The sequence below is a fragment of the Thunnus albacares genome, chromosome 6 (genome assembly GCF_914725855.1).
Source record: "Thunnus albacares chromosome 6, fThuAlb1.1, whole genome shotgun sequence".
NCBI lineage: Eukaryota > Metazoa > Chordata > Actinopteri > Scombriformes > Scombridae > Thunnus > Thunnus albacares.
In genome coordinates, this window is record NC_058111.1 from 29,927,820 (window position 1) to 29,953,430 (window position 25,611).

The 25,611-nt window shown below is 38.6% G+C and overlaps 1 protein-coding gene across 4 annotated transcripts in view; it reads right to left on the reverse strand.

Moving 5' to 3' along the window:
* Positions 1 to 25,611, reverse strand: part of LOC122983737 (chloride channel protein 2-like) — a 162,579-nt gene that overhangs the window by 55,332 nt on the left and 81,636 nt on the right. For all 4 annotated transcript variants that reach the window (XM_044353788.1, XM_044353791.1, XM_044353789.1 and 1 more), the window contains 9 exons: positions 23,841 to 23,969; positions 19,789 to 19,922; positions 18,366 to 18,443; positions 13,106 to 13,184; positions 12,275 to 12,400; positions 11,722 to 11,806; positions 7,714 to 7,815; positions 5,638 to 5,722; positions 3,098 to 3,253 (listed from right to left, as the gene is read on the reverse strand). In XM_044353788.1, coding sequence (XP_044209723.1) covers positions 3,098 to 3,253; positions 5,638 to 5,722; positions 7,714 to 7,815; positions 11,722 to 11,806; positions 12,275 to 12,400; positions 13,106 to 13,184; positions 18,366 to 18,443; positions 19,789 to 19,922; positions 23,841 to 23,969 — 974 coding nt within the window. The remainder of the gene's footprint in view (positions 1 to 3,097; positions 3,254 to 5,637; positions 5,723 to 7,713; positions 7,816 to 11,721; positions 11,807 to 12,274; positions 12,401 to 13,105; positions 13,185 to 18,365; positions 18,444 to 19,788; positions 19,923 to 23,840; positions 23,970 to 25,611) is intronic.

A 25,611-nucleotide genomic window follows, 5' to 3' on the forward strand; every position in this document is an offset into this window, starting at 1 on the left:
TATTATTCCATCAGAATGAAGCTAGTATCACAAAAAATAGATGTTCAGCAGTGGCCATTCTGGCCTTAAATTAAAATTACAAGAATATGGTAACATCAGAACAAGTAGGATGTAGCAGCAAAACTCTGCAGTGTTTTCCTGGAGCAAGAGTGAGTTTTATTGCTTATGAATGCAACTTTTTATATGTAAGAGGAAGAATGTGTTGGTTGTTCTTTCAAATGTTACACTGATTTCACATAAAATACTTTTCGTTTAACATCTTCATCTGGGATATTCTTTTGCAATTATGGTTTTATTATTGCGTGAATTTGCAAATGTGTATATGATCCTTTCTTAACTTTTTACTTTAATTTCCTGTGTAACTTTAGTTGACAAAGGTACAGCTATAGTTTAGAAAAATCTGATTTCAAAATACTTTCCCCAACCCCGCCTGCAGCCAACTGGCCATGTACTTGCCTACACACACATACACATACACACACATACACATACACACACAAGGCGTCTTTCTACTCTGCACCCACTAGCACTCTTGCAGGGCCCTTTTTGTGTGCTTTACTTGCTCTGTGAAACTCACAGCAAAGCAAAGCAAAGCACAGCACCGCACAGCGCAGCTACACACACACACACACACACACACACACACACACACACACACACACACACACAAGTGCAGCTCTTGATGCAGTGAGGGAAGATTTACAACCTCTGGTTTTTGTATTCGGAAAGGACATTTCATTCCAGCTGAACAGAAATAAAGGTTACATAAAAAAGCCAATTTAATCACAACACAAGCAGCACTCTCCTCCAGCAGCCCTTAAACTGAGACCATAACAGGAAGGCTAGCAGGGCATAGAGTTCATCTGGGCTCCCAAACTTCTGTTCGGCCTCTTCTCATCATTGAGACCAAATGAGAAACAGGGGGATGGGTGGCAAGACTTTAGCATTTTCCCTCAAGAGAAAAATGAATATATAGTAACTGTTCAGCTTGTTTTTTCCACTGAGGCCAAAAGTGCAGCGGCTTGGCTTCAGTACTTTATATCATAGTGTTGCATGTTTCTCACTGAGACTCAGGGGATATAAGCCAGGTGTCAATAGTTAGAGTACATTATACTGTATATCCTACCTTCCCTTGCTACATTGACACCATAGAGGCTGTTGTTCTCCTGTCTAGCTGTGTTTGTCAGCTTCACATTAAAGGTACCCTGTGAAGTTTTTAAGCACTAGCAGTGCTATGAAGCAATATTTTTACAAGTGGGTCCCCATCTAGTTTATATTGAGTGCACAAGCACTTCAACACACTTGAAGGTGACTTTGTAGGTGGTGTGATACCCATTCCTTCTGCTGGTTTCACACTATTCCACTAATCGACTGTTGATGGCACCAAAAATGCACCACAATGTGGCAATTAGCCAGCAAAGGTAAAGAAGAAGGCTGCTAGCTAGCAAACATGGATGTAAACTAATTCATGTACAAATTCAATATATTTTTAAAAAAAAATCAGCTTTGCAAATGTTCCATTGAAAGTAAATCCATTCAACACATTTGTTAGGCCCACAGGATGCACATGTGTGAAGTGAGTGAAGCCTTTGAAGGGATTTAATACAATGTATTAAGTGTATTTTCCTTGTATGTGTTCACATGTTTGGCCAATAAAGCTGATTCTGATAGAACACAAAGTTGTAGCCATGACCGTAGACGATGCTTCAGATATAGATGTTGCTGCAAAGAAGCTACAAATTCTAAAACATGGATGCTTCACACACATCTTCAACCCGGCAGCACAGAAGATCTATACAAGCACCACAGTTTCAAGGTGGAGACCAAGATTAGTGTCACCAATTCAGTATCCAACCAAATGTGAATTATGGTCACAATCTCCCCTTCTGTTCCTGAGTTATGGCGTTGAATAATGGTCAGAAAAGTGTTTTTGCAGAACATTATTATGTCACAGTGAAGTTGAACTTTTAGATATAAAATGTCATCACTTCATTATTTTATCCTATTAGACATTTGTGTGAAACTTCGTCATAAGCGTAGGAATTCTTGAGTTTTGACCAAAAACGTGTTTCGTGAGGTCACAGTGTCCTTGACCTTTGACCACCAAAATCTATTCAGTTCGTCCTTGAGTCTAAGTGGACGTTGGTGCCAAATTTGAAGAAATTCCCTCAAGGCACTCCTGAGATATCGTGTTCACAAGAATGGGACAGACGGACAGACAGACAACCTGAAAACATAATGCCTCCAGCCACGGCTGCCGCCCACGCAGAGGCATAAAAATCCCCAGGGTACCTCTAAGTTTGTTACTTTCTTTTTTTTTGTCCTCATAAACTCATACAGTACTATCTATTGGCCCTTAAAAATGAGAAGAAATTGGATAGATTCCATTCCTTCACTTGAACTTATTAAGAAAGCGGGACAGATTGAGTCCCAGTCATTTAAAATGGCCTAGGCAGCATAAAGTGTAACACTGAGGCATAAAGATATGCTCTGTTCCTGTAATTTTTTTTACATGAGTCCATCAGCTCTTTTACTTACTGATATAGCATCGAAGTGGACAAAACTTTAAATGGCCTCCCGGGAACATAACTTTGTAACACAGTGAGTGAGAGATAGGCTACTCGCCAACTTTTTAAAATAACATGGTGTCTTTTTGTTCTTTACTAGTGACAAGAGGAGATGGGCTCAGCTCCAATAATTTCCCATTAGTCCAGGCCAAGTATTGAATAAAAATGGCAAACCCCTCCCATTTATAATACATTTAGGGTCCAAAGCACACTGTCCTCCCGACCTTCCTTTAACTGAAATGCTACTATAGCATCTACACTGGCAGCAACTGCACATATGAATTTCACATACTATACTAGCACAATTCTTACAATACAGGAAGGCAGTACAAGGAAGATTTCATAATATACAACATGTAGAGGTGAAAACAATACTTGGTCAAAACATAGTGTATGGCTGGACCGTGTATGGGTGTCGCTGAATTCCTGTATGATTTCGCATGTACACAAATTAACCTTATTTATCTATAATAGGTCAATCATATTTTTTAACTCTGAAAATTTTAACTGTGTAGGCTATAGACCCCTACCTTCATGACGATGAAGAGGACCAGTGTGACGAAGACGTTGACCTGTGGGTGTTTCCAGGCCTGGGAGTGTCCGATGTAGTCAAACTCCTCAGCGATGCCCTGCTTGGCCCACGTCCGGTTGTCTAGTAGTGTCACCAGAGATTCCTTCTGGGTCAGCTACAGGCCATAGGAAGTGACATAATCAGTATAAATTGACAGAGGTAAGTTGTGTTGTTTCATGTGCAACAAAAGTGTATTGTATAAAGTTATGAAGTGGCAGGGAACGCTGGTTCCACAAGTGTTTTTCCCCATGCTGTATTCCTAATTAAAATTTTTTCATTAAACAATATCCCCAAGGTTATTTAGCAACACAGGACTCTTCCGGATGATGTAACTTTCATATAGGTTTATATTACGACCTCCAGTTTCATTATTTCAGCTTTGTGTCTGAGAAATCATGTTCGGTCTGTGATTTGCACATGGTGGATGGATTTAAATACTACAATACCTTGGAGCTTCAGCTGCTGTTGCCATGGAGAAGAGGCCAATCAGACCCACAAATCAGAGTGGTAGCAAATTCAAAACACTTAATCGTTGCAGTTGAGAACAAAACATGGTGCCATAGATGCTGAATTCACCCACAATTGACCCAAAATTTAAAAGTGAATTGATTTAAGATGTAGATTGTGTTTTCAGTTTTCTCAACAACTTAATCCTTGGCTTTCTCCTGCTGTTTGCCAGGAATGTAACTGAATTTTAAGCTTAGGAACTTGGTTCCAAAATGCACTTTGGGGGTTGTAGTTAACATCTACCCTAAAGTTTTATGTACACAGGCTTGCACCTTTGTACGGAGCCCTAAAGTCCCAAAAGGTGGTATTTTTTTATCTTGTGCACACAAGTTTTTATCTTGTGCATACAAGACAATTATCTTGGGGGAACAGGTTATTATCTGTACAGTAAAGGCATGATAGGTATTGCTTTATTTGAACAGTCAATTTGCTATGTTTTTTAAAGAGCCCCTAAAGTCCAAAAAGGTGGTATTTTTTTAATCTTGTGTGCACAAGTTAATATCATGTGGGAACAAGTTATTATCTTGCATGCATAAGATAAAAAAAAATTACCACCTTTTGGAACTTTAGGGGCTCCATACCTTTGAATTTTTACCATAAAATGAAAATAACTGCTCTCAAACCAGATATCAAAGAACCATTTAAAAATATCTATATTTTCAAACACTTCTTTATCTTTTCTACTGATGATTCACCCAGGAGAGTTTCATGGGGATCCAAGCCGTAGAAGTGCTCCAGCAGTGAGTCATGTAACATTGTCTACGGTAAAAAATGAATGGGACTTTTACTTCCGGAACCAGGAGCTCCTGAAATAGCTCCTGGTAACTTTATAAATGGTGTGTTTCTTCCATCCTTTAGGCCTTAAATGTGCTCAAAACCTGATGTGCATCTGACTTTGTATGTAATGTAAATACAACAACCTGGAAATAAAAATACATCATGACAGAACGGGTGGATGATGTGCTGAAAGTGTATAAAGAGATGTCCCTGAAGATTTAAGATAAAGCGGGCAGGGAGAGTATGAAGACAAATTCATTTGTAGTTCAGTTTTAAAGTCGGAATAGCTGTCGATACTGGTGGTGATAGTGTCTCCAACCTCCAAAGAAATGATGACTGAGGAGTATGAGAGCAAGACAGAGGGATTTGAGATACAAAATTCTGAGTGTGCACTCCAGAGATGGGCTTTAACAGGAGTGGGTCAGTGTAGGCAGATTTACAGCTTTAGCAGCCTGATTCACCCTCTCTCATTAGGAACCAAAACCAAGGGAATGTGTGTGTACTTTATGTGTGCATAAGGCCCAAGGATACACAGAAGATTCCTTCTCTAAATCTGATAATTAGACAGATGAAGGGGATCACACACAAGGCAAGTCACACATGCACACTTATGAGTTATCCCTGGAGCAAAAGGGACAGTATACTCAAGTCTCCAGTGTACACAAATGGAAACACACAAACACTCATAAGCACATTTGAACCCCTGTTGTGAGGATTAAATAAAAATTATGCACTGATGTGAATGGCAATCAGACTGTTATGGAAGGATCTAAGATGGCTCAATTACACAGCTGCATAAAGACAAAAACCAAAAAATATACAAAATGTATAGACTATAAATCATGTGGAGAGATGTTGTGTGTTAAATTCAGATTTCACATTCATTTCAGTTATAAAATTAGTCCTCTTTCAGTGATTATACTAATACTACTACTAAAACTTATACTATTATACTTAAACTTGCAGACATCATGTACAGTACCAAGCAAAAGTGTCAAAAACTTTTGACTGGTACTGTATGTGCTGAAAATCTCATTTGTAAAACATTGTGTTGCACACTAAATACACAACATACACACTACATCGACACATAAAGGCCCGTAATGTCACAGGCTTTCTTCCATATTCTTGAATTACAGTCCAGTAATGGTTGCAGTGCAGTGTGTATCAAAAAGTAATAGTATGTGTTGAATGCTTGTAGTGGGTGAAACCTACCTTGCCAGCCATAAACTGTCCAAAGCCAGGGGGAAATGTTAGTGTGGAAACAAGTAGTGTAACCAGTGCTGGATACAGCAGACGCCTGAGAGATAGACAGGAAGAAAGAGAAAAGAGAAAGGGCAGACAGAGAGAGTAATAAATATAAGGAAAAAGAAAACAGAAAAAAAATCACTATATATTAAATGAGCTCATTGGTAAAAAATATTTTCCTTAAAGGTGCACTATGTAAGATTTGACCAGAATTTTAGTTAAAAACATTTTTGACTATAAAATTAACTAAAATTATCAACAGACTGTTTTGACATTATGTCAAAGACCTCTATGTATTGTGTTGCAGAGATATCTACTGAAGTTAGCATGCTAACCAGCTAGCCCTGCCCGTCCTGTCTCGTAATACCACTTTATAACTCAAGGGCGATAGTGAGTCACTGCTGCGTCACTGTAAACAGTAACTTTACGCTATATTCAATGAGTAATAATTCTATGAGAGTGGTGGTGGTGGTGAGGTGATGCCTTCAAGGGGAAGGGGAAGGCTGGGGGAGGGATGATATGCTTCCCATATTTGTTTGGTGCTAGTGGCCAAATCTTACGTAGTGCACCTTTAATCCTTATACTGCAGTGTAAAATGTTGGTGATTTCGTTGACATCATTACATGAAATCAACTAAAGCATGTCATGTTGACACTGTTCCAGAGTGAGTAATACCAGTCATCATAGCCAAATGGCAGGAATGGCATGCCACATACTGTAACCGCAACATCCCTGGTATGCACATACAGTATATTTGCATCACCAAACCACCATATATACCAAAATTAAAAAAATCTCAAAAACCTACCATGTGAAACTACAGGGGATCATGATACAGTATGTACAGAAGTGTATTTTTATCTTTTAATTCAACCTTTATTTCTATAAGGTAACTTGATTTACACAGGTAGGTTTAGCATATGTCCTCTTTAAATATGAATTTCAGCAACTTCCTGTCTGAACCTGGAGTGGTAATATGTGGAGTTGCTTACATTGACATCTGCTGCTTGTGATCACCTTGTGCTTACATTTAAGCAAATATCTGACCAGTCTATATAATATACAGCGTGAAGGACTGACAGAGTGATTGCTTGTGAGGAAAGCAAATAATGGTAATAACATAACAACCTGCATCCTCGTACTGATAAGATAGCATCAGAGTTCTTCCATAGAAAACAGCTACAGCAACAATAAGTAAGCTAGTTCAGCTAGTTATAAGCTAGTTAATACCGAGTTTAATTTTGTGCAGAAGAAAGTCTTTTTAATCTACTATCTGAAGGTCACACCATATGACCTCCTGAAATATGTGGAGGTGTGTGAACCAATCAGGACTGCAACCTTTTACGTGTATTTACTGTAGGCCGCAATAGTGACCAGAAGTTAAGACCCAAAACAGGAAATTGAACAAACAAAAAAATGGAAGGGTCACATGGGGTCAACAGCAGCGCCCTTTTCCAAGTTACAGTAAAATAAGAGAACATAATTATCTTTGTTCTGTCTACTGTACGAAAATCAAACCCCTTCATTTCAGTGCAAAATGCAAATTTCTGAAGAGAAAAAAAGCCCACATAAGAATATAATCATGAATGTAAACAGCATATGACTGAACTGGACTAACATCCTCCAAACACCCAATTTCCAAAGCAAACTTGGTGAATCAGTTATAATGCAAAGTGATATGTAGAGGAGTAACGCATGCAAACAAAGTAAATTAAAAGACGCACAGACACAGACTCGAAATTTACTCTCTAGGCACTTCGAAATGAGCAAAGACACCTTTTGAAGACTTTACAACTTGAGTGGAAATGTGTTGTAATTCCAGGTTGACTACATGAATGCACAGAGACAGAAGCAGAAAGAAGATGATCAAGAGGAAAAATACGTGAAACTGGAATTCCTATAGTTTTGATGTCAGTCTGTCTTGTCACAACAAACATCAAAGTCAAAAACTTTGGACTCCATGGGGCCTAAAGACAGACTGAAAAAAAACACTAGTGGTCAAAGAAAAATAAAAAAAAAATCGAAAAAATGCGTCAGACTCACTTTTTCATGAGGAATCTGTTGATGGCCTTCTGTTTCCTGATGAACTGGACAATCAGACGGTTCAGGTAGACAAACAAAGCCCCACCAAAACCACTGGCAATACTGCAGAGAGAGAAACACACACACATATCAGAAAGTTGAGACAAGGGTTTCAAAGAAAGTGTTCCATTTGGCTAAAAATTGCATCCTGGGTAATCAAATTGAGACTAGAATACATTCACTCAAAACCAAACCAAAGGATCAATTCCAACATTTTTCTCTCACTAACTAATTTTAAAAGTTGTCTCCACTGCATTTGGCCACAACAACAAAAAAACATAAATATAATCTCCAATACACTGGAGACATACAGTATGTCAGTGATGGGTGCACATTTATTTGAATCATATGCACAGAATACTCTCCACATTGTGCTAGACATGAGAAAATAAAAATAAATACTCAGACAACTCAGACAACTCAGACACACAAAAAAAAGGTTGCAAAGAGGGGAAATGAATAAGGAAAAAAAGAGAAAATCTTAACTTGATATGTAGGAGGAATATACTGTACATGCAGAGGAGGGAAAAACTAACAAATAAATGACAGAAAAAACAAAGAACCAAATTGGAAGGAGAAACATACTAGAGATGAAAAATGAGCAGGGAATTACAGCTAAGAGAGAGCTCACAGTCAAATGGGGATGTGTGGGGGAGTCAGAGACAAAGCGGAGAAAGAGGTTTACATAAGCATGCATTTAAAAGCTCAGTGGGAGTCCTCTTTATGGCAGTAAGAGGGAAAGAAAGAGGAGAGAGGAGGTATAGAGAAAGAATAGACTCAGACAGCTATGCAGACAACCTAGTGCTTATAAATGTATCTTGCTGCATTATTAATTCCGTCAAATACCTCTGAATAAATAATGAACATGATGATGAGTGAGTCTTTGCCCCTGTGGTGCAGCCGAGGAAAACACTGCATGTGTGCCATTTTGTGTTTCTTTGTACTCCTGCCCTAAAAAGGACAGAATGTTCTCTCTCCATGGAGCAGTTCAGCAATAGGATTGGGGTTTATGGTAAAGTATTAGGGTACTGTTTGAGTCTAAGCAGGGATAGGGTTAAAGTTTACAGTGCCCATGGTAAGGTAAAGGTGTCTCAGTCAGACCAGTATTTCCCCTAAGGGGAGGCAACTGTGTGGTACAATAAACCAGGGAAAAATAAATATGAGAACTGCAACTGATGATTATTTTCAGTATAGATTCATTGGACTTTTTTAAATTCATGAGTTAATTGTTTAGTCAATTTCCCAAAGCCCAAGGTGACATCTTAATATAGCTTGACAAAAAAAGAGAGAAATCCTAATATGTGAAAGTTAGAAGTTGTTGATTAATTTTCTGTTGATCAGCCAGTTCAATTAATCCCCTAAAGGCTTTAGCATCACAAATTCAATCCAGTAAAATAAAGAAATCAATTGAAAGAATGACAGAAAGCAATTAGGAAAAAGCTATTTTATGAAAACAAAACAAAAAAATCATTTGGCTGCAGCCCAACTTTCATGACTTTCTATCTAGTCTAAATGTAGGCAGACTGAAATTAATAGCTTAGTATGAACTTAAAATACTTAAAGTCTTCTGTTAATCTATATTTTTCTTATAGTCATCAAAATAAAAAGGCCAAAACCGACAATGAATTGATCCTGCTTGTATATCTAAAGCCTGATATTTCTTATTCCTCTGAGCCGTAGAGCTCCATTGTTGCTCCATCTCACAATGTGACACCATGAATAATGAATAATAATAATTTTGAATCAATCCCTCAAACACCGTCCTACTGCTGGAAATACTCAGTAGAGCACCAAATGTGTATCAATCCGCCTCTGAAAATAGACCCCCTCAAATAGACTATTTATGCCTGTTTGAGTAACATTTGCTGAAAACTACAGTGCCCAATAAAGTATATATTCATGACCCTTTTTAAAAATGCTTTTGTGAGAATGAATGTGCTTGGGGTTGAGTCAGAGAGTACTGAGACGGACTAACGCATTGTTGTTTTTGGCCTTTTCATGGGAATTTTTGACAATCACATAAAAGTGTAGTAGAATGTTACTGACTCATCCTTTAAAGGTACACTGTGGAGGTTTTGACCCCTAGTGGTGGTATGGAGCAATATTTCGATGAGCGGGTGCTTGTTTTGTTTATATCTATACTCTACGTTCTATAGCACATGCACATGTACAAACAGGCATTTCTGCTGATGGTTCTAGTGGTGTAGCTTTGCACCAGAAAAAGGCGAGGAAGAAGAAGAAGACTGCTAGTCAGTGTAAACATGGATGTAAACAATGCAGGACTGCAGGTAAACTTTGTGATGAAAACCATGTGGTGAGATTGTTTGTTATCTGCTGTTTTCGAGGTGAAAAATTAAGTTTCAGTACCAACTTTTAAGCCAACATGGATGACAAGTGCTTAAATTTGTCCTGATATCTGAACATCTTCTCCATCTGCTGAGGAAGATCGTGTCATACGATTAAAAGAACAGCTTCTAAAGGAACTTGTGAGGAGACCGACTTGTCAACGGCTGTTTCCAAGATCAAGAAGAAATTTTCAATCTCCAGGTTTTAAAATTTCAAAGAAATCAGTTTTGCAAAAGATTTATGTGGAAGAAATTTTGTTCAAAAAAATGTATTAAGCCTCATGATGTGTTTTGGTGAGAGACACTGGATGTAAACATAACTTTGTTTACAAGAAAACACATACATTTGTTGCGACAACAATACAAAACTGACATACTAAATACAACTCAAGATAAAGATGATACTGTAAAAATGCACAATGTGGATGTGGTGTGATAAAGGTTGTCACTGCATGGTCGACACAACTATAGAAAAATATTTGTGTGTGCATGTATTGCCGTATACATTCACACGTATCACTGTACAGCATGTATGTGCACTATGTTTCATGTGCAGAAATCAAGTTGTAATGTGCCCCAGTGAGCCTCACTTCTGAAGCCTGAAGGTGTAAAACAGTAAGTAGAATAGTGTGTGACTCTTCAAAGACGTGCCCTTGGTAGCATGTAGCACAGAACAACCTCTTTCTGGTCTAGTTGACTGAGATACTGACCGACTTTCCCCGCTTGACAGCTATTGGCAAGGAAGATGGAAACTGTGTGGATGCTCTGGCGCACTGTCTCCTTCTGACACACACACACACACAAATGTGCCAGTGCATACGTATACACTAGCACACTGTACAACTAGGGCTTAGCGCACTGCTGCCTTCTCTGGAGGCAGTGTTAAAGAGTACTGTATGTGCGTCACTGATGTAGCAGCGCGTGTTAACACCTCCAGACAAAAAATAGCTGAAAGACAAGAAAGAAAAGAAGAGAGGGATTTTCCTCTCTCCGGTGCTTTCATCAGAGATAGAGAGGGAGAGAGAGAGAACTCCTCCCACCTCTCCATGAGCTTCCTTCCAAGAGCCCGTGGTCTTATTCACAACCATGGAAGAGGCCCCAGGCTACGGTGGATAAAATAAGACATCCCTCAGTGTGCCAGCAACTGTTGCTGGCTGAATATCCATGTTAGGTGACTCACACAGGCTACCCTGAAGTAACACCTCCACAAGCTACAGTAAGAGGAGCTCCTGAAGAATATCTGAATTTATGCTGCAGTCATACTGAATAGGAATCCCTGTCAAAACAACCAGATTGGTAAAAACAATGACTCACATGTCTTTGAACATATTTGAAGTTTCTATGGACTTTTATGGCAAACCAAACATGAGTTCATTTTGATAACAGTATTTGTCAAAAGGTAATTGGTACCACTTTCTAAGCAGGCATCCTTTGTAAAAGGGCTTAGAAATTGAAGTTAATGGTTAAAAATGCTGTGAAAAATCCATTTGGCTGGTGTTTATCTTCCTCCTTGATGCTTCACCTTCCTTTTCTTTTTAGATTTAAAAACAAATATCATGTCTCCAACCCTTGACCATATGTATCTGTGAAATCAGATATTGGTAAATAACCAGTTAAAACTTACCCAATGACGGCGAAGGCAGGAAGCTCCTGGAGGTCAAAGGGAAAATCTAGCCGGAAACGGGTTTTAAATAGGGCTGTGATGGTCTCTGGAGATAAAAAAAGAAAAGCCCAACAAGAGTTACTGAGGAGGGCAAAGCACTGCCAAACAATCATCAAAATCTTAAGTCAAGGTCTAAAACGAGGTCTAAGGTCTTGCAGTCGGATGCCATCTATTCTACAAGTGTTACAGCAGTTCAAAGCTTTGTCTCAACAACAGAAGACTAGAGAAAATCTTGTTAAAAAACTTAACAAGACACTAGAAATGCTAAGGCAGACATTCGATAAGCTGAAAGTCTGAACATCCACTTCTGGACACTTGTTCGTTTTCAGCTCCAGTAGAAATAAATGTCAATGAGATTCTGTCGTGTGCAAGAACTTCTTCAACTTTTTCTATTGAGAATTATGAAGGTATCTTAAATCAACCGTCTAAACTTGGACCTCTGTTCCATTAATACACATGAATTCCTGATGTTGATGTTGATAGAGGTAAATACACTAACATATGTCTGCCTCACCTTCGTCTCTGTTCCAAACAGCGAGCACTCTGAAGATGAAGGCACTGAAGGTAGCAGCAAAGAAACCTCTCCAATAGTTCCTCACCGCGAAGAATGTGGATGTTACTTCAATACTGAACAACACACCTAAAACACACACACACACACACACACACACACACACACACACACACACACAATACATACAATTTAAATATAATAAACTGGCCACATTGTGGTTATTATGTATATGAAAATTTGCTCCAAAGCTCTGGCTCACATTTACCACTAATGATTAATAGTAACCTTCATTTTTACATGAGTTGAATTCACTGTTTTACACCTTGTTTATCTTGTATAACAATAACTGCTAACAGTATTTTTATGTTTATGTGTGCTGTTACAACTAACCATGTTAGCCAACATCTAACTGGACACTTGTTCTGGGTTGGTGGAGGTGGAATTTTTGATACTTAAACTGCATGGCACCACCCAATATGTAAAGACACACTTTTTATCAACTCATTTCTGGCTAATCTATGCAATGGCAAACCATAAAGTTACTGTACAAGTGCAAAGCCAATCAAAACAGCACTTCACTGACTGACAGTGATTTTGTGTGACCTGTACTAGCATGAACAGGGGATAATCTTAACATGGCCTGATATAAAGTTGTAAAAGGAGATATTGCCCTCAGTAAAATAACCCCTCTGAGTGACATAGATGTCAGTATGTGCTATTGTTTGTTGCATGATGTGAAGCTGATATTATATATGATATCATATAAATTAAATGTCATACACCTTTCAATGTGCTGGAGTTATGTTACTTTATTTTTTTCTGAAAACTCACCTCCTATGGGGGCAGCAAAACAGCAGCCCACTCCCACAGCACAGGCTGCTGCCAGCATCTCAATGTTCCTCGACTCATTCTGAAACACACACACGCACACACACATACATACAAGTGGTTACACTTCAATCAGTCTTCAGTATTGAGCCATTTAAGTAATTAGCCCGAAGAACAGAGACTAAAAATAAAACATAACACAGTGAACATACAATAACTACACTGACAACTTCTCTAAATTAATGACAAAACTTCCACACCAAGTGGAAGTTCAGAGCGGAGCTACTGTGTTTAATCACACAAAAAAAAAACAGGTGAAGCAAAAAAATTAATAAAAAAAAGCTGATAAAGGAGCTTCATGCTTAAACAACCTTTGAATAACATTTGCAAACAGCACACATCCATTCTTATTTTCCATAATTCTCTGTCTTTAAAACATAACGGAGCTCTCAGCAGATGAGGAGCTGCAGTGCAGCACACAGTGAGACAGATGGGAAAAAAACAAATGAAAAGGCTGAGCTGCATGACTGCAGGGTAGAGGATCATGGTGCATCATGGGAAATGAGTTTTCTTTTTGACTTGCTTGATCTTACTTACCTTCATCCCTATGAGACAGGATTCCTTCAAGCGGCGTGACAGTGATAAAGAGAGGTTAGTGTGTGTGTTTGTGTTTTTCCCTTCGACTGTATAGTCTGTGGCTTATCCCGTTCTGACAAACTTACAGTGTGAAACTCCGATTAGCATGCTGTAATGCTGCTTACACTCTCTCTCTCTGACTCACATACATACACACACACACACACAGACAGACAGACACACACACACACACACCCACCCGGATGGTCACAGGGTAATCAAGGGTCAAGAAGCAGCTTATACTGCAAAACATCTTCATCGTAAATAAATATTTCAAAACATTTTCTGTTGACTGGAATATTTCTACGTCTTCTAAGTTCAAATCAACTTCCTCCAAGAATTTTGTTCAACATGTTTTTAAGCTTGTACCAGAATAGAAGCACCTGTTCCTATTCAAATAAAACTATACGGCCTTACAGAAACTTTTATGGCATTACAGAAACTCTCTCTCCACTTGGAATCCGTTTTCTTTAGGCAGCAACCTGCTGGCGGACCGGTCATTACAAACTCAACAACACATTATTCAAACCAACAGATGTTTTTTAAAAGTGTAAACATGTTGATGACGAAGGGACATGAAGTTCTTTTTTTGTTGCACCAGCTGTTCATAAATCAGTTAGCAAGTATGTGTGCAAAGTCCTTCCTAATTTCAACTACTGGCTAGTTTCAAATTAGTGATTTACTAAATTGGATGGCACAATTAAAATTTAAAAAACGTCTCAGTAAATAATTATAGTAATGTGTAAATCGGTTGCTAGGAAACATCTGTAGCATTGCTCAATTAAAAGCACTTTACTATATAAACAGAAAGTAACTGTAAGATAACCGTGGCTGTATTAAGAGAGCTGGATACAGCAGACTCTCAATGGGCAACTGTGACATGCAAGGAGATGATCACATGACTGACGAGGTTAGCTGAGCTAGCAGTCATAGCTAATCTACTAGCTTGTTATAGTACAGACTGAACACTGTGTGTGTCGATACATTATCTTAGAGACCACAGTGACCATGGGTTTGCCGATGACTTTTTAATTAAAAATGTTACAACAGACACAAATATGTAGGAATTTACTGTCACAATTGACATTTGCTGTGTCCAGGTGGATACCACCACTCAAACCATGATGCCAGTTTGTCCCAGTGGCCAGCCATGGTACTGCACGCCTTAAAAAAGCATTTTCTCCATAGACCCAATGTAAAACTGTTGACTGGACACCTTGAACACTTTATATAATGCATTTCTACATCATGAAGGTTTGATATTTACAAAATTCTCCCAGAGCCTAGAAAAGTGATTTTTATGTGTATGACGTCACCCCAATGTAACTTGCTGTAACATCCCTTCCAAAAAAGGCAGTTTTACAATTTGAACTGAAAATTCTTTGTAAATGTAATTATTACATTGTTTTATATCCATCTCTTTTACTCTGCACTTTAAATAGGTCTTATTAACAAGATAACATTAGTTTTGTCAGTTGAGTTCACTACAGTTACACCGGGTCGTTACTTGGTGTAAATATTAAGTAACAATCATTATGTGAGAACTAAAAACCATTTTAATTTGGTGACGAGTAAACGTCTACTTAATAAACACGTATGTGATAGTGAGGCTAAGTTTAAATGAAGAGCTGGTGCAACCGGCTCCTTGTGAGTTGGAGGACTGTGGAGCATGCTAGCAAATGTGCGACTGAATTACCTTCATCCCTATAAGACAGTGCTCCTTCAGGTAGCATGGGAATAAGAAACAATGTTTAGTGAGTGAGGACAGATGAACAGCACTTTTTTATTGCCTATACTTCTGTGTGCATCATAAAATTAACCAACTATTAACTTGATTTTCAATAATTTTATCAAACTACAAACAGTGGTCACACTCAACGCTCAGAAACAAAATATACATTCTACAATATAATTAAAGTGACTGGATTATCTTGATATTAACGTGGTTTGTGCTTGATCAACTGACATTTTAAATGATATCTGGTCCAGCCTTTTTCAAACAATGACATTACTCACGTGTGTGTGTAAGCTCATCTTTCTTTTGAAAAAGTACAGCACACTATCTAAAAGCACACTGAAACAAAAGCTGTTTTCCACAGCCCACGGGCTACATTAGCATACTGTACTTGAAACTCTGGAGAGGGACACTTCACACACTCATACACGCACGCTCTCGGCATTAATATGTCATAAAATGCAGCACAACACTCTAGAGGGAGGGGAGAGAGGGTTACTGGATACAATGAGGATGATGATTACACTATATGACCAAAAGTATGCTTTTTTTTATTTACACTCTTGTTCTGCAGCTATTTTTCAAGCTTTGGGCTCACTATGCAACCCAGTTACTACTACAAGTCACCTTTGCATCAACATTTTTGCCAATACAGTGAATTGCATAACTTTTGAAATTTAAGGCCATAATGTTGATGCAGCTTGGGGACCTTGGGGCTTTGGCACCAACCCTCTCCTCTGTCTCAGTGCCCTCTATACTCCCTTCAAACACTCCCATCTTCTCACCAGTTCATCCCCCAAGAGAGGTGCTCTCATCTTCAGAAAAGAGAGAGATGAGAGTCAAGAATTCCTTCCTTCAGCTAAAGGACTCCTTTCCCAACGGACGGAGAAGATGGAGAAGAAGAAAAAGGAGGAGGAGAAGGAGGAGAAGATGAAGAAGAAAAAAATGATTTTGCTTTCCCTTTCTCCTGCTCCATTGGCATCTTTTCCCTCCCGCTTTTTTTTCGATCTTTTCTCTTCCCCTACTGAAAATTTCATCTCTCTCTCTGCGTCTCTCTCTGGGCAAAATTGGTTTTGAAGGTGAAAAAGATGTAGTTGGTTCACAAATAACAGAGCGATTGAACATTTATAAAATGGGTTATCACTGGTTGTTGACTTTACATGGGATGAAAGTAATTCACTCATAAGGGAAAAAAAAGAGAAAAAAATACATTATATTTGCATTCTGTGTCTGTGCACACTCACTTTTTTCCCACTTTTTTTAGCTGAACAAATAGAGGGACAAATTTATTTTCTGTCTGCTGTGACAGTCAAATATTGAGGCATCAACAGACCAGACAGAAAAAAACATACAGTGTTTAAAAAATGATAAAAGCAGTATCAGGCTGCAGCCTTATTGGAAATTATTTCTCATTTATCGTCTCTGTTCTTCCTCTCTTTTATCTTCTCTCCTACACTCCACCTGCAGCCAGTCTCTTTAACTGCTTCTTCTTTTTCCCTTTCATTCTCTCTCAAAAACAGTCAGCCTCTTTCTCCCTCTCATTCCAGCTCTCTTAATATCCCCTTTCCCTGCCTTTTTCTCTTACATGATCCTCCTGTGAGGGCTGTTTGACAAGATTTTCTGGCTGTTAAAGTGATCCATTTTTGATGATTAAAAAACTGATGTTAACTGTTTTGAATAAAAGCATTGACAAAATGTCTAAAAGGCTCATGACTGCAGTCTCACAGTCACTGGCTAGAGTGGCTAGAGACTGTGAACTGCATGTGAGGACATCTGCTCACAAACGTACAGCTCTAAATACAAGCTGTCACTGTCTCAGACTGATCCAACCATATTCAGAGGTGGACCTTTGAGTCAGACGGTCACATGACTGAGCAGCCACTTTCCTGTTTTATACCTACATCTACAGTATACATACTGTATAATTCTTTACAATACATTCACATGTCCGATCTCAGCTCCATCCAGGCTTTCTATCCTTTTCTCAAATTTCAGTTTTCTGGCTTCATAAAAAGTAATATGGGGTTGAGTGGTAACCATACAAAACCTTTTTTCTTGTCTTTGCAATGTTCTGTTTCATCGTACTGTTTCTGTCTCATCTTGATACCTTATGTTGTCTTTTTGCACCTGATGTTGTCTGCCATATTTGAACTGCTTAAACGTTAAATGTAGCATCATTGGTTCCAGAGAAATAAAATGTCATCCCTACTGTATACTTGTATGTGAATGGGTTGACAAAAACAATTTTGACTTTACTTGACATATACTTTTGATATTTTGTACAATATTGCCTGTATACTTAGCAGTTTGAATTTAAAACTTCAGGTGAGTAACTATTTATTTGGGCTTTTTTTGGTACTTACCAAAATCAGTTTTCTTTCTGATATTTTTTCCAATTTCAGTAAAATAAAAATGGCTTCTGTAGAAAAACATGTTTATATACTTCTAAGCAAGTTATAGTTTTGATATCTACAGTGAAAATCAGGTATTACCTTAGTACTAACATGCTATGTACTATTTTGGTAACATGTTAACATGGAGAATAGAAGCCAGTGATTGACAAAATACTGGTTTTGGACCAGAACCATGCTGTATAATGCTTTACAGATACTACCAGCAATATGTCTGCTGTTTGTATGTAAGACTTAAGGGTCAGAGAAGAAGGTAGAAAATATATGTTTATGTGTATGAAGTGTAGTATAAAAAGAAAAAAGAAAAAGAACAAAATAATATATTTTTTGATCTTGACATTTTTGTAGAACTGGTCTTTGCTTTCACACTAGTAAAGCAGTGTGAATTCATTTGAGCAGTTAGGGAAAGTGGAAAAAGACAGTGTGAATATAAACACGCAAAGAAGAACACAGTGACAGAAGAACAGAGAGGAAGACTTACCTCATAGATTCCTCCAAACAGAGACATGAACTTGCTGAGGAGGGCAGCACACAAACTGGCGATGTGTACAAACGGACCCTGACAGGACGAAAAGAAAACACATAAAACAAGTGCAAATGCTGCAAGCTAAGAAGCACTCTAGCCTTGTATTTGCTGTATGTCATAAGATAACGCACATTCTTTGGAAACACATCAGCAACAACAGAGTGTGCAGCGAATATTAAAATTCAGGGTATGAAGTTCAAAGTGGAACTAACAGGATTAAAAGTGAGAGCGTCAGAAAAGTGATGCTGAAGTTAAAAGGAAGTGAGAGGCCTGCGCTGAATCCAAACTGAATATGTTGCCTTGTATGTGTGTGTGTGTGTGTGTGTGTGTGTGTGTGTGTGTGTGTGTGTGTGTGTGTGTGTGTGTGTGTGTGTGTGTGTGTGTGTGAGGAAAGAGAATATTTTCTTGTGAGTATGTCTTCAGGCTAGACAGTCTTTTGGGGGATGCCACACTTACCTGAAACTTTTTTTACTGCACTACATTACTGTACATACACACACATATACACAAACTAGTCTATAAGACATAAACAACATCTGCATAGTTAGGCTGAGGTTCCCAAAATCTCCATCAAAGCATTTTTTTCCCTCCCTCATGGTTTACAAAAGGCCTTCAGCACTTTCTCCACAACTTCTTTCTTTCCTCATTTTTTTCCTCATTCTCCGGGTTTCACACTCATTGCTCTGGACCTGAACCCGAGCATATCAGCCCGCGTTGTGCCATTTATGAATCATTTGTAATTCATGCTGCAGGGATGTAGGGACCTGGAATGTGAATGAGTAGGGGACGGATATGTTTCCCAGGGAAGTTCATGTATTGTTGCCTGTTATTTCTGAATATATGCAGTGATTCCAGACACGATACAGCTGCCGTAAAATCTGAATTACCTGCTCTCACAAGCTGCTCACTTCACTTTGACCTACATTGCTTTATGATGACTGATAATAGTTTGAATTTAAAGCTGCAGACAGCTGGTACTCTGCGCTGATATCAAAGGTTTATTTTGGAGATTCAAACCTTGCCTCCATGGTGCCAGTGCGGGTTCTACATGAGTTATTTTATCACAATGGTTTAATGCTGTAAATCACTGAAACTGTGTTATCAAACTTTTGCATGTGGGTCAGCTCTGCAGTTTTGCTTGCACTGCATTAATTTCCTCTCTTGAAACTTCTTCCAGCAACTTGCATTTTTTTTTTCCTTCTGTGAGTCTATGAGTCACATATCGATTGATAAATTTGTCAAGATAGTCGCGTGTGAGCATCACATGCTGTCTCAGCATACTCCATCATCAAGTGGCTCCACTTGGACACATACAAAAAGGCATTTAGGTACAGCAGGAAATGCAGATTGTGTGTGTGTGTGTGTGTGTATGTGTTACCTCCTTGCCCAGGGGCATGCCACTGCCCAGAGCACAGGTGAGGCCGATGACTTTAGCCACAAACGTTTTGAAGGTGAGGTATTCCTTCAACACCACTCCTCGCAGGATGGTCTTCATCTCTGGAATACCCGAACCTGCAGAGGAGCACAGCGAGCACTTACAAGCGAACCCAACACATCCCGCATCTGAACTTTAAGCAGAATCACAATCACATCTTTGTCATAGCTCTAAGATCAAGCTCACATCTGCTTGAAAAACATGTCACACATTACAGAATATGAGCAAGTTTCAAGCTATGTATTCACAATGTGTATGAATAACTACTGAAAAAAATAGCATCCCAGGCTGCCACAGCTTTTTTGAGTTAAACTTCAATATAAGTTAATGTCTTTCTGATTTGAGAATAAATAAAGTTTGGACAGAGATGGATTATATGTCAGATCACATCTTCTTCTAGTTAACACCTCCTAAAAAGTAACTCATAATTGCTTCATCTAAACACAGCTGAAAGACAATGTTATTGCTGAGCAAATTGTGTTTTATGATGGTAGTAATAAAAAGACTACAGAGACAAATTATATAATAAAACATACAAATGACTGTACATTACTATATATTATAGACAGAAATATGTGCAACCAAAATATCAACTGACACTGTTCTTGGATTTATTTCACTCTCACATATGGCTGGAATCCACGGACACTAATTTCAAAGAACTATGCATTTGCATTGCACATGGATAACTAGTGGAATAATTAGCGTTTTCCTGCTGCAGCTCTTTGGATCTGATTTTAATATCAGATCATTTCTCTCTGACTGAGAGGATTACAAGGATAACTCCCAAAGCTACAGCTTTTTCAGTATAAATGTCCTTTTTGTTACTATCCTTCCACTGCAGCTCAACATGAGGAAATTTTGTACTAAAAAGACTGCAGCTTTGGAAGACACACACTTGATTTGACTTATTTGAACAGCAGAAGCCTCATACTAGTCTCAGATGAACTTTTAAATACATTTTTGCTTGTTGTCCACCACATTATGAAGGGGATGTTTTAATAGCCAGTATGAAGAGAGAGAATGATTACAGCAAGAAAAAGCTTTTTCAGTGCTCGTATATGCACTTCACTGTTGTTTTATGACAGACTAGATTTTTGCAGAATTTAACAGAAAACTCTTTTTCTTAACTGAAATGGTACTGCTAGACAAAGTCATTTCTTTATAATTTCTTTAAATGTTTTGATGGCCTTAAGATTCACAATTTAAAGCTGGAGTGCAAGACTTTTGTCTCCCCCTTCTGACAGTGAGAGTAATTACAAAAACACATGCTTATGTCGCCCACTGTTGCGGCTTACGGGGGATAAACTGTTCTGAGTGTCACACAACCCCTATGAGATGACTCGTTTAAGAATTTGATCCATTCAGTCCACTAATATTTGGAAAGTCTAGAAGAGCCACATGATTACATTATTTTATCCCCATTCAAGTTAGCAGAGAGCTAACTGGAAGTTAGCCGCTCGGCCAGGTGGAGGTTTCTGGTGTGCATGCCCTTAGAGCATGTGCAGTATGCATTCATCCAGCAGCGCGGGAATGTCAAACCAGACACCAGATTTAAAAACTCTGTATATTGTGAAATATAGAGAGATTTACTTGGTGGTGATAGGCTTAATCAGCATTGTGTGAACTCTTTTGGCGAGGGCTTAAATGTAACAGACGTTCATTTATATGTAACAGTTCAGCGCTGCAGGTTTAATACGTCTTGGATTTTTTACCATGTTCCGTCTCGCAGCTTGCATGGAGGATGTGCTAATTCCACTACAGACCAAGACTCGTTATGTTTGATCTTACATGCTCATATGTGAACAGCTGATGTATTTGCTGTCCATTGCTGCCTCTGATATATCAATTTATGATGTGATATGTGTTGACTTTTAAGATGCGAGAGAATTTCAGATGCAGCAGGAGTTGCAGGATCTTTTCCACAGCAGATTCAGCTTCTTTTCCATAGTAAGCGGATGAAAGAGGATTGCTGTTTCGAGCTCACACAACACATAAAAACCATGATTCAGTGAGGTGAAGAGTGGAAGGGAAAAGCAGGTGTGTCTCGCTGATAGAAGAAGGTATCTCCGATTCTCAGGAGCACACGTGTCTCTTTAACATCTGTTAGTGAGAGTGACAGTGAGGGCTATGCTACACCTGCTGCAGAAATGACTTCAGACAAGTATGAATGCACCTGAACGAAGTACTGCAATGAATTCAGACAAACCCAAACTGACTTCTAGAGTCTCTGTAGCTTTGAATTTTATAGCACTTGTGGAGGAATTCTCTCCTTCAGCATCTCTGTTGTCTGATACTAAAGCAGAGGAGACCCCTGGGGAAGACGCCTGGCCTTTGGAGAGGAGAATTACAAAGTGTTACAATGGTGTTACACTGTAGCAACTATTTGCACACAGGAGTTCAGTGTGTTTAGGGAGTTCATTACAGTACAGAGGGGCATTATCAGTGCAGTAGTATTCATATTTAAGCAACAGAATAAAACAGATAGCGAGAAAATGACTTGAATAGTTGCAGAAACAATCTTAAGAGTTATTATTCTGGCCTTTACACATGCTTTTTAGTATCTTTAACAGTTAAGCTCATGTTAAAGGGAAGCCTCTCTGTTGGTAGACTCAGATGTCAGGGGAGGATCTGACATCTGAGTCTACCCACATCTGACAGATCCATCCTTCAGGCTGATATTTGTTCCAAACACTGATGTTAATCAATGAAGTTTGGCAGTAAATTCTGCTGAGCTCCATTCTGGTTATTATTTATTATTTATTATTATTGTTTCATCTTAGTTGTCTTTGTGCTGTTATAAGGCTGTTGAAGTGTCACACAATTGGATCAAAAGTCACTGTATGTCCATATGTGTAACAAAGGAAAATATGAATCAGCAGATTTTAAAACAGTTTGTTTTCTTTTGATGTTAATATTGCCTCTGAAAATACAATCAGTATCATAATGTGTGCCCCATTTAATTTTAATATAATTAATATGCCCAGTGGAGGTGGGATGTCGAGGCTTTCTGGCACAGTCTGTATTGGGGATGTTTATCACTCTAGAGGGGGACAGGGCCAACGCGGAGAACAGCAGTGCAGAAGATCATTGCGGCTGTAGAGCGAGTGTCCTGTCGGGTGCAGATGAGGAGAGAGAGTGGTAGCTGGAGACCCACCACCGACACATAGTGACTAATCACCACTGCAGACCCCCATTTTGAGAGTGTACCGAGCGAGGGGTCGAAACACTTGAGGACAGATGGCCTCGGCTGAGGATGACGGTGATGTAGCAGTTTAACACCTGATGCTGCTACAACATCTATATATAAAAAGAGTTATTTGTATGAAAAGGCATGGCCTTGTTGGACTGCAGGATTCATGAAGGTATACTGTTTTTTTACTTTCTGTAAAACTGTGAATGCAGATATTGGAAATGCTTGTGGATCAGCTTTCAGTTCAACCTGTAACTTTATGTACAGTATTTATATAGTTGGGTTTGATAGTATTTTATTATATATAAAATCAGGATTGAATCCATTTATCAAATCTGAATACTTTACATTGGGTACTTTGAGAGCATATTTGTTGTTCTGGCAGTCTAAATAAAGCTAGGGCTGAATGTACAATTATTTTCACTGTTGCTTAATATATTAATAATTATTGTTGCTGTTAATCAATTAGTATACTAAATATATAGATATTGAAAAAGGCTCCCAAATCCCAGTCCAAACCCAAAGATATTCAATTTACAATGATGTTAAACAGTGAAAATCATAAAATGTTGACTTTTGAGAAGCTGGAATCAGATAATGTTTGTCAATGTTTCTGTCTGACGAATGATTCATTTTCTGTCGATTGTCTAATCATTTAATCAACTTTTTGTTCAGCACCGTTGTAATGTACACAATACAGTGTAGTGTAATGTGGTTCTATTATCTGTGTTGAAGTGTTTTGTGCTTTATGCTGTTGTTTATCTATATGCCCTTCATGCATCTTCTGTTATGTTCATCGTACCAACAGCCTGCGGGGCGAGGATCTGGGTGAAGCCGGCAGAAAAGGTGATGAGGACCACAGGATAGGTGACCCAGGCCAGATACTGCAGGAACACGTTACTGTCCAGACCACCGTACATCCACTTCTGTGCTGTGGACACACACACACACGCACACACACACAGACATGTAAACCACAATCAGGTGTATCAACAAACAGAAAAACATGCAGTATTTCAAGTCAAGTGTGGATATATACAGTATACCAGTCACAACATAGAGCTTTATTCACCATGTTAGAGATAACAACTGCAGCAAATATGCTGTAAGGACAAACTTTTGTAGACACACACACACACACACACACACACACATACAGTGTTCATCCTGGTGAGCTGACATATAAACCATTTCAAGACAGGAAATATGTGTGTAGTTGTGTGTGTATCTCCTAAGGACAGGTGGTTAGCCATGTTTTGTATCCAATTAAAAGAACTGTAAACCATAACTACAACTGACAGTAGGCTAGCTTCTCCTTGTGAGCAAAACACACACACACAAACACTCACACTCACATTCACCCCCTTAAAAATCCATTTGAATTAGAGCCGGTCCCAGAAGGTTTTAGATCAGCTCTCACAATTTCCTTCAGTCGTTTTGAGATCTTTACTTTCCTCTTCAGATAAATCCTTGCTCACATCATCTCCTCACTCAGTTTTTTTCCACTCCACCTTGTACATAGTTGGTGTTCTAAAACTAACATGATAGATACCACGAGGTGCTTACCATCCATCCCTGCTGTGATCCACCTTGAATCTCTATTTCTGTCTTCAATACCAACATCTCTCCATTCTTCTCTCTTCTCTATCCTGTCCCCGAGTGTCCCTCTTTCAGTCACACAGCTATCTTTCTGCCTGTCCTCAGTCCTATCATCCCTTTCTTCCAACCCTTTAATAACCTTTTCAGTCACCACAGGCAACACGTTGTTATCCTCCGCACTAATTTCTACTGCTCGTCCCCCAGGGCTCAATTCTCAGTGCAATCTCTCTCTATTTACACACTCCTCTTGGGCAAGATCATTCAAAAATATTCCATTTAATTGCAATGTTATACAGATGACACGATAAAGCTCTGTTAACAGAGTTTAACTGCACGCATGCAATAAAAAAATGCTGGACAGTTCATAATTTTCTCCAGCTGAATGAAATTACATCTGAGATACCTGCACCTCTTTCCACTGATTCTACTGATATTATCAGCCAAAATCCCTGTGACATGTTCTACTATGTTGAGCTCTTTATCAGAAACATTACTGGCCTCTACCAGTTAAAATACTTATTTTTTCTCTGGTTCTAATTTAGTTAGTTACACTTTTATTTCTATCTATTTCAAGTATTTCACACTATACTGGTATTAGTCTTTTCTCTCTCGTCCCTGACAAGCCCGGGCACTCCCAACTACTCCTGTCATTTACATACTGTAAAGGTACATACAAAATCTTCCTGTGTGTCTACAGAGCCTCATGTTGTCTTAATTAATCTAGGCCCTTTAGAGTCACTGTTATAGTCAAGTCAAGTCAGTTTAATTTATATAACGCCAAAACACAACAGATCTCTCGTTCGTTAAAAAAAATAAAATCATACTTTAAAGTTATTCCTTAAGATTTTCTTAAAATCAAACCCCATTTTTGATACTATTTAAGGTCAGCATTAACCATCCAGTGTACTTACATTCAGTAATTACCTCTTTATATAGAAGATCCTATTATTAGTGGCGGGTCTGCCATTTGTCAT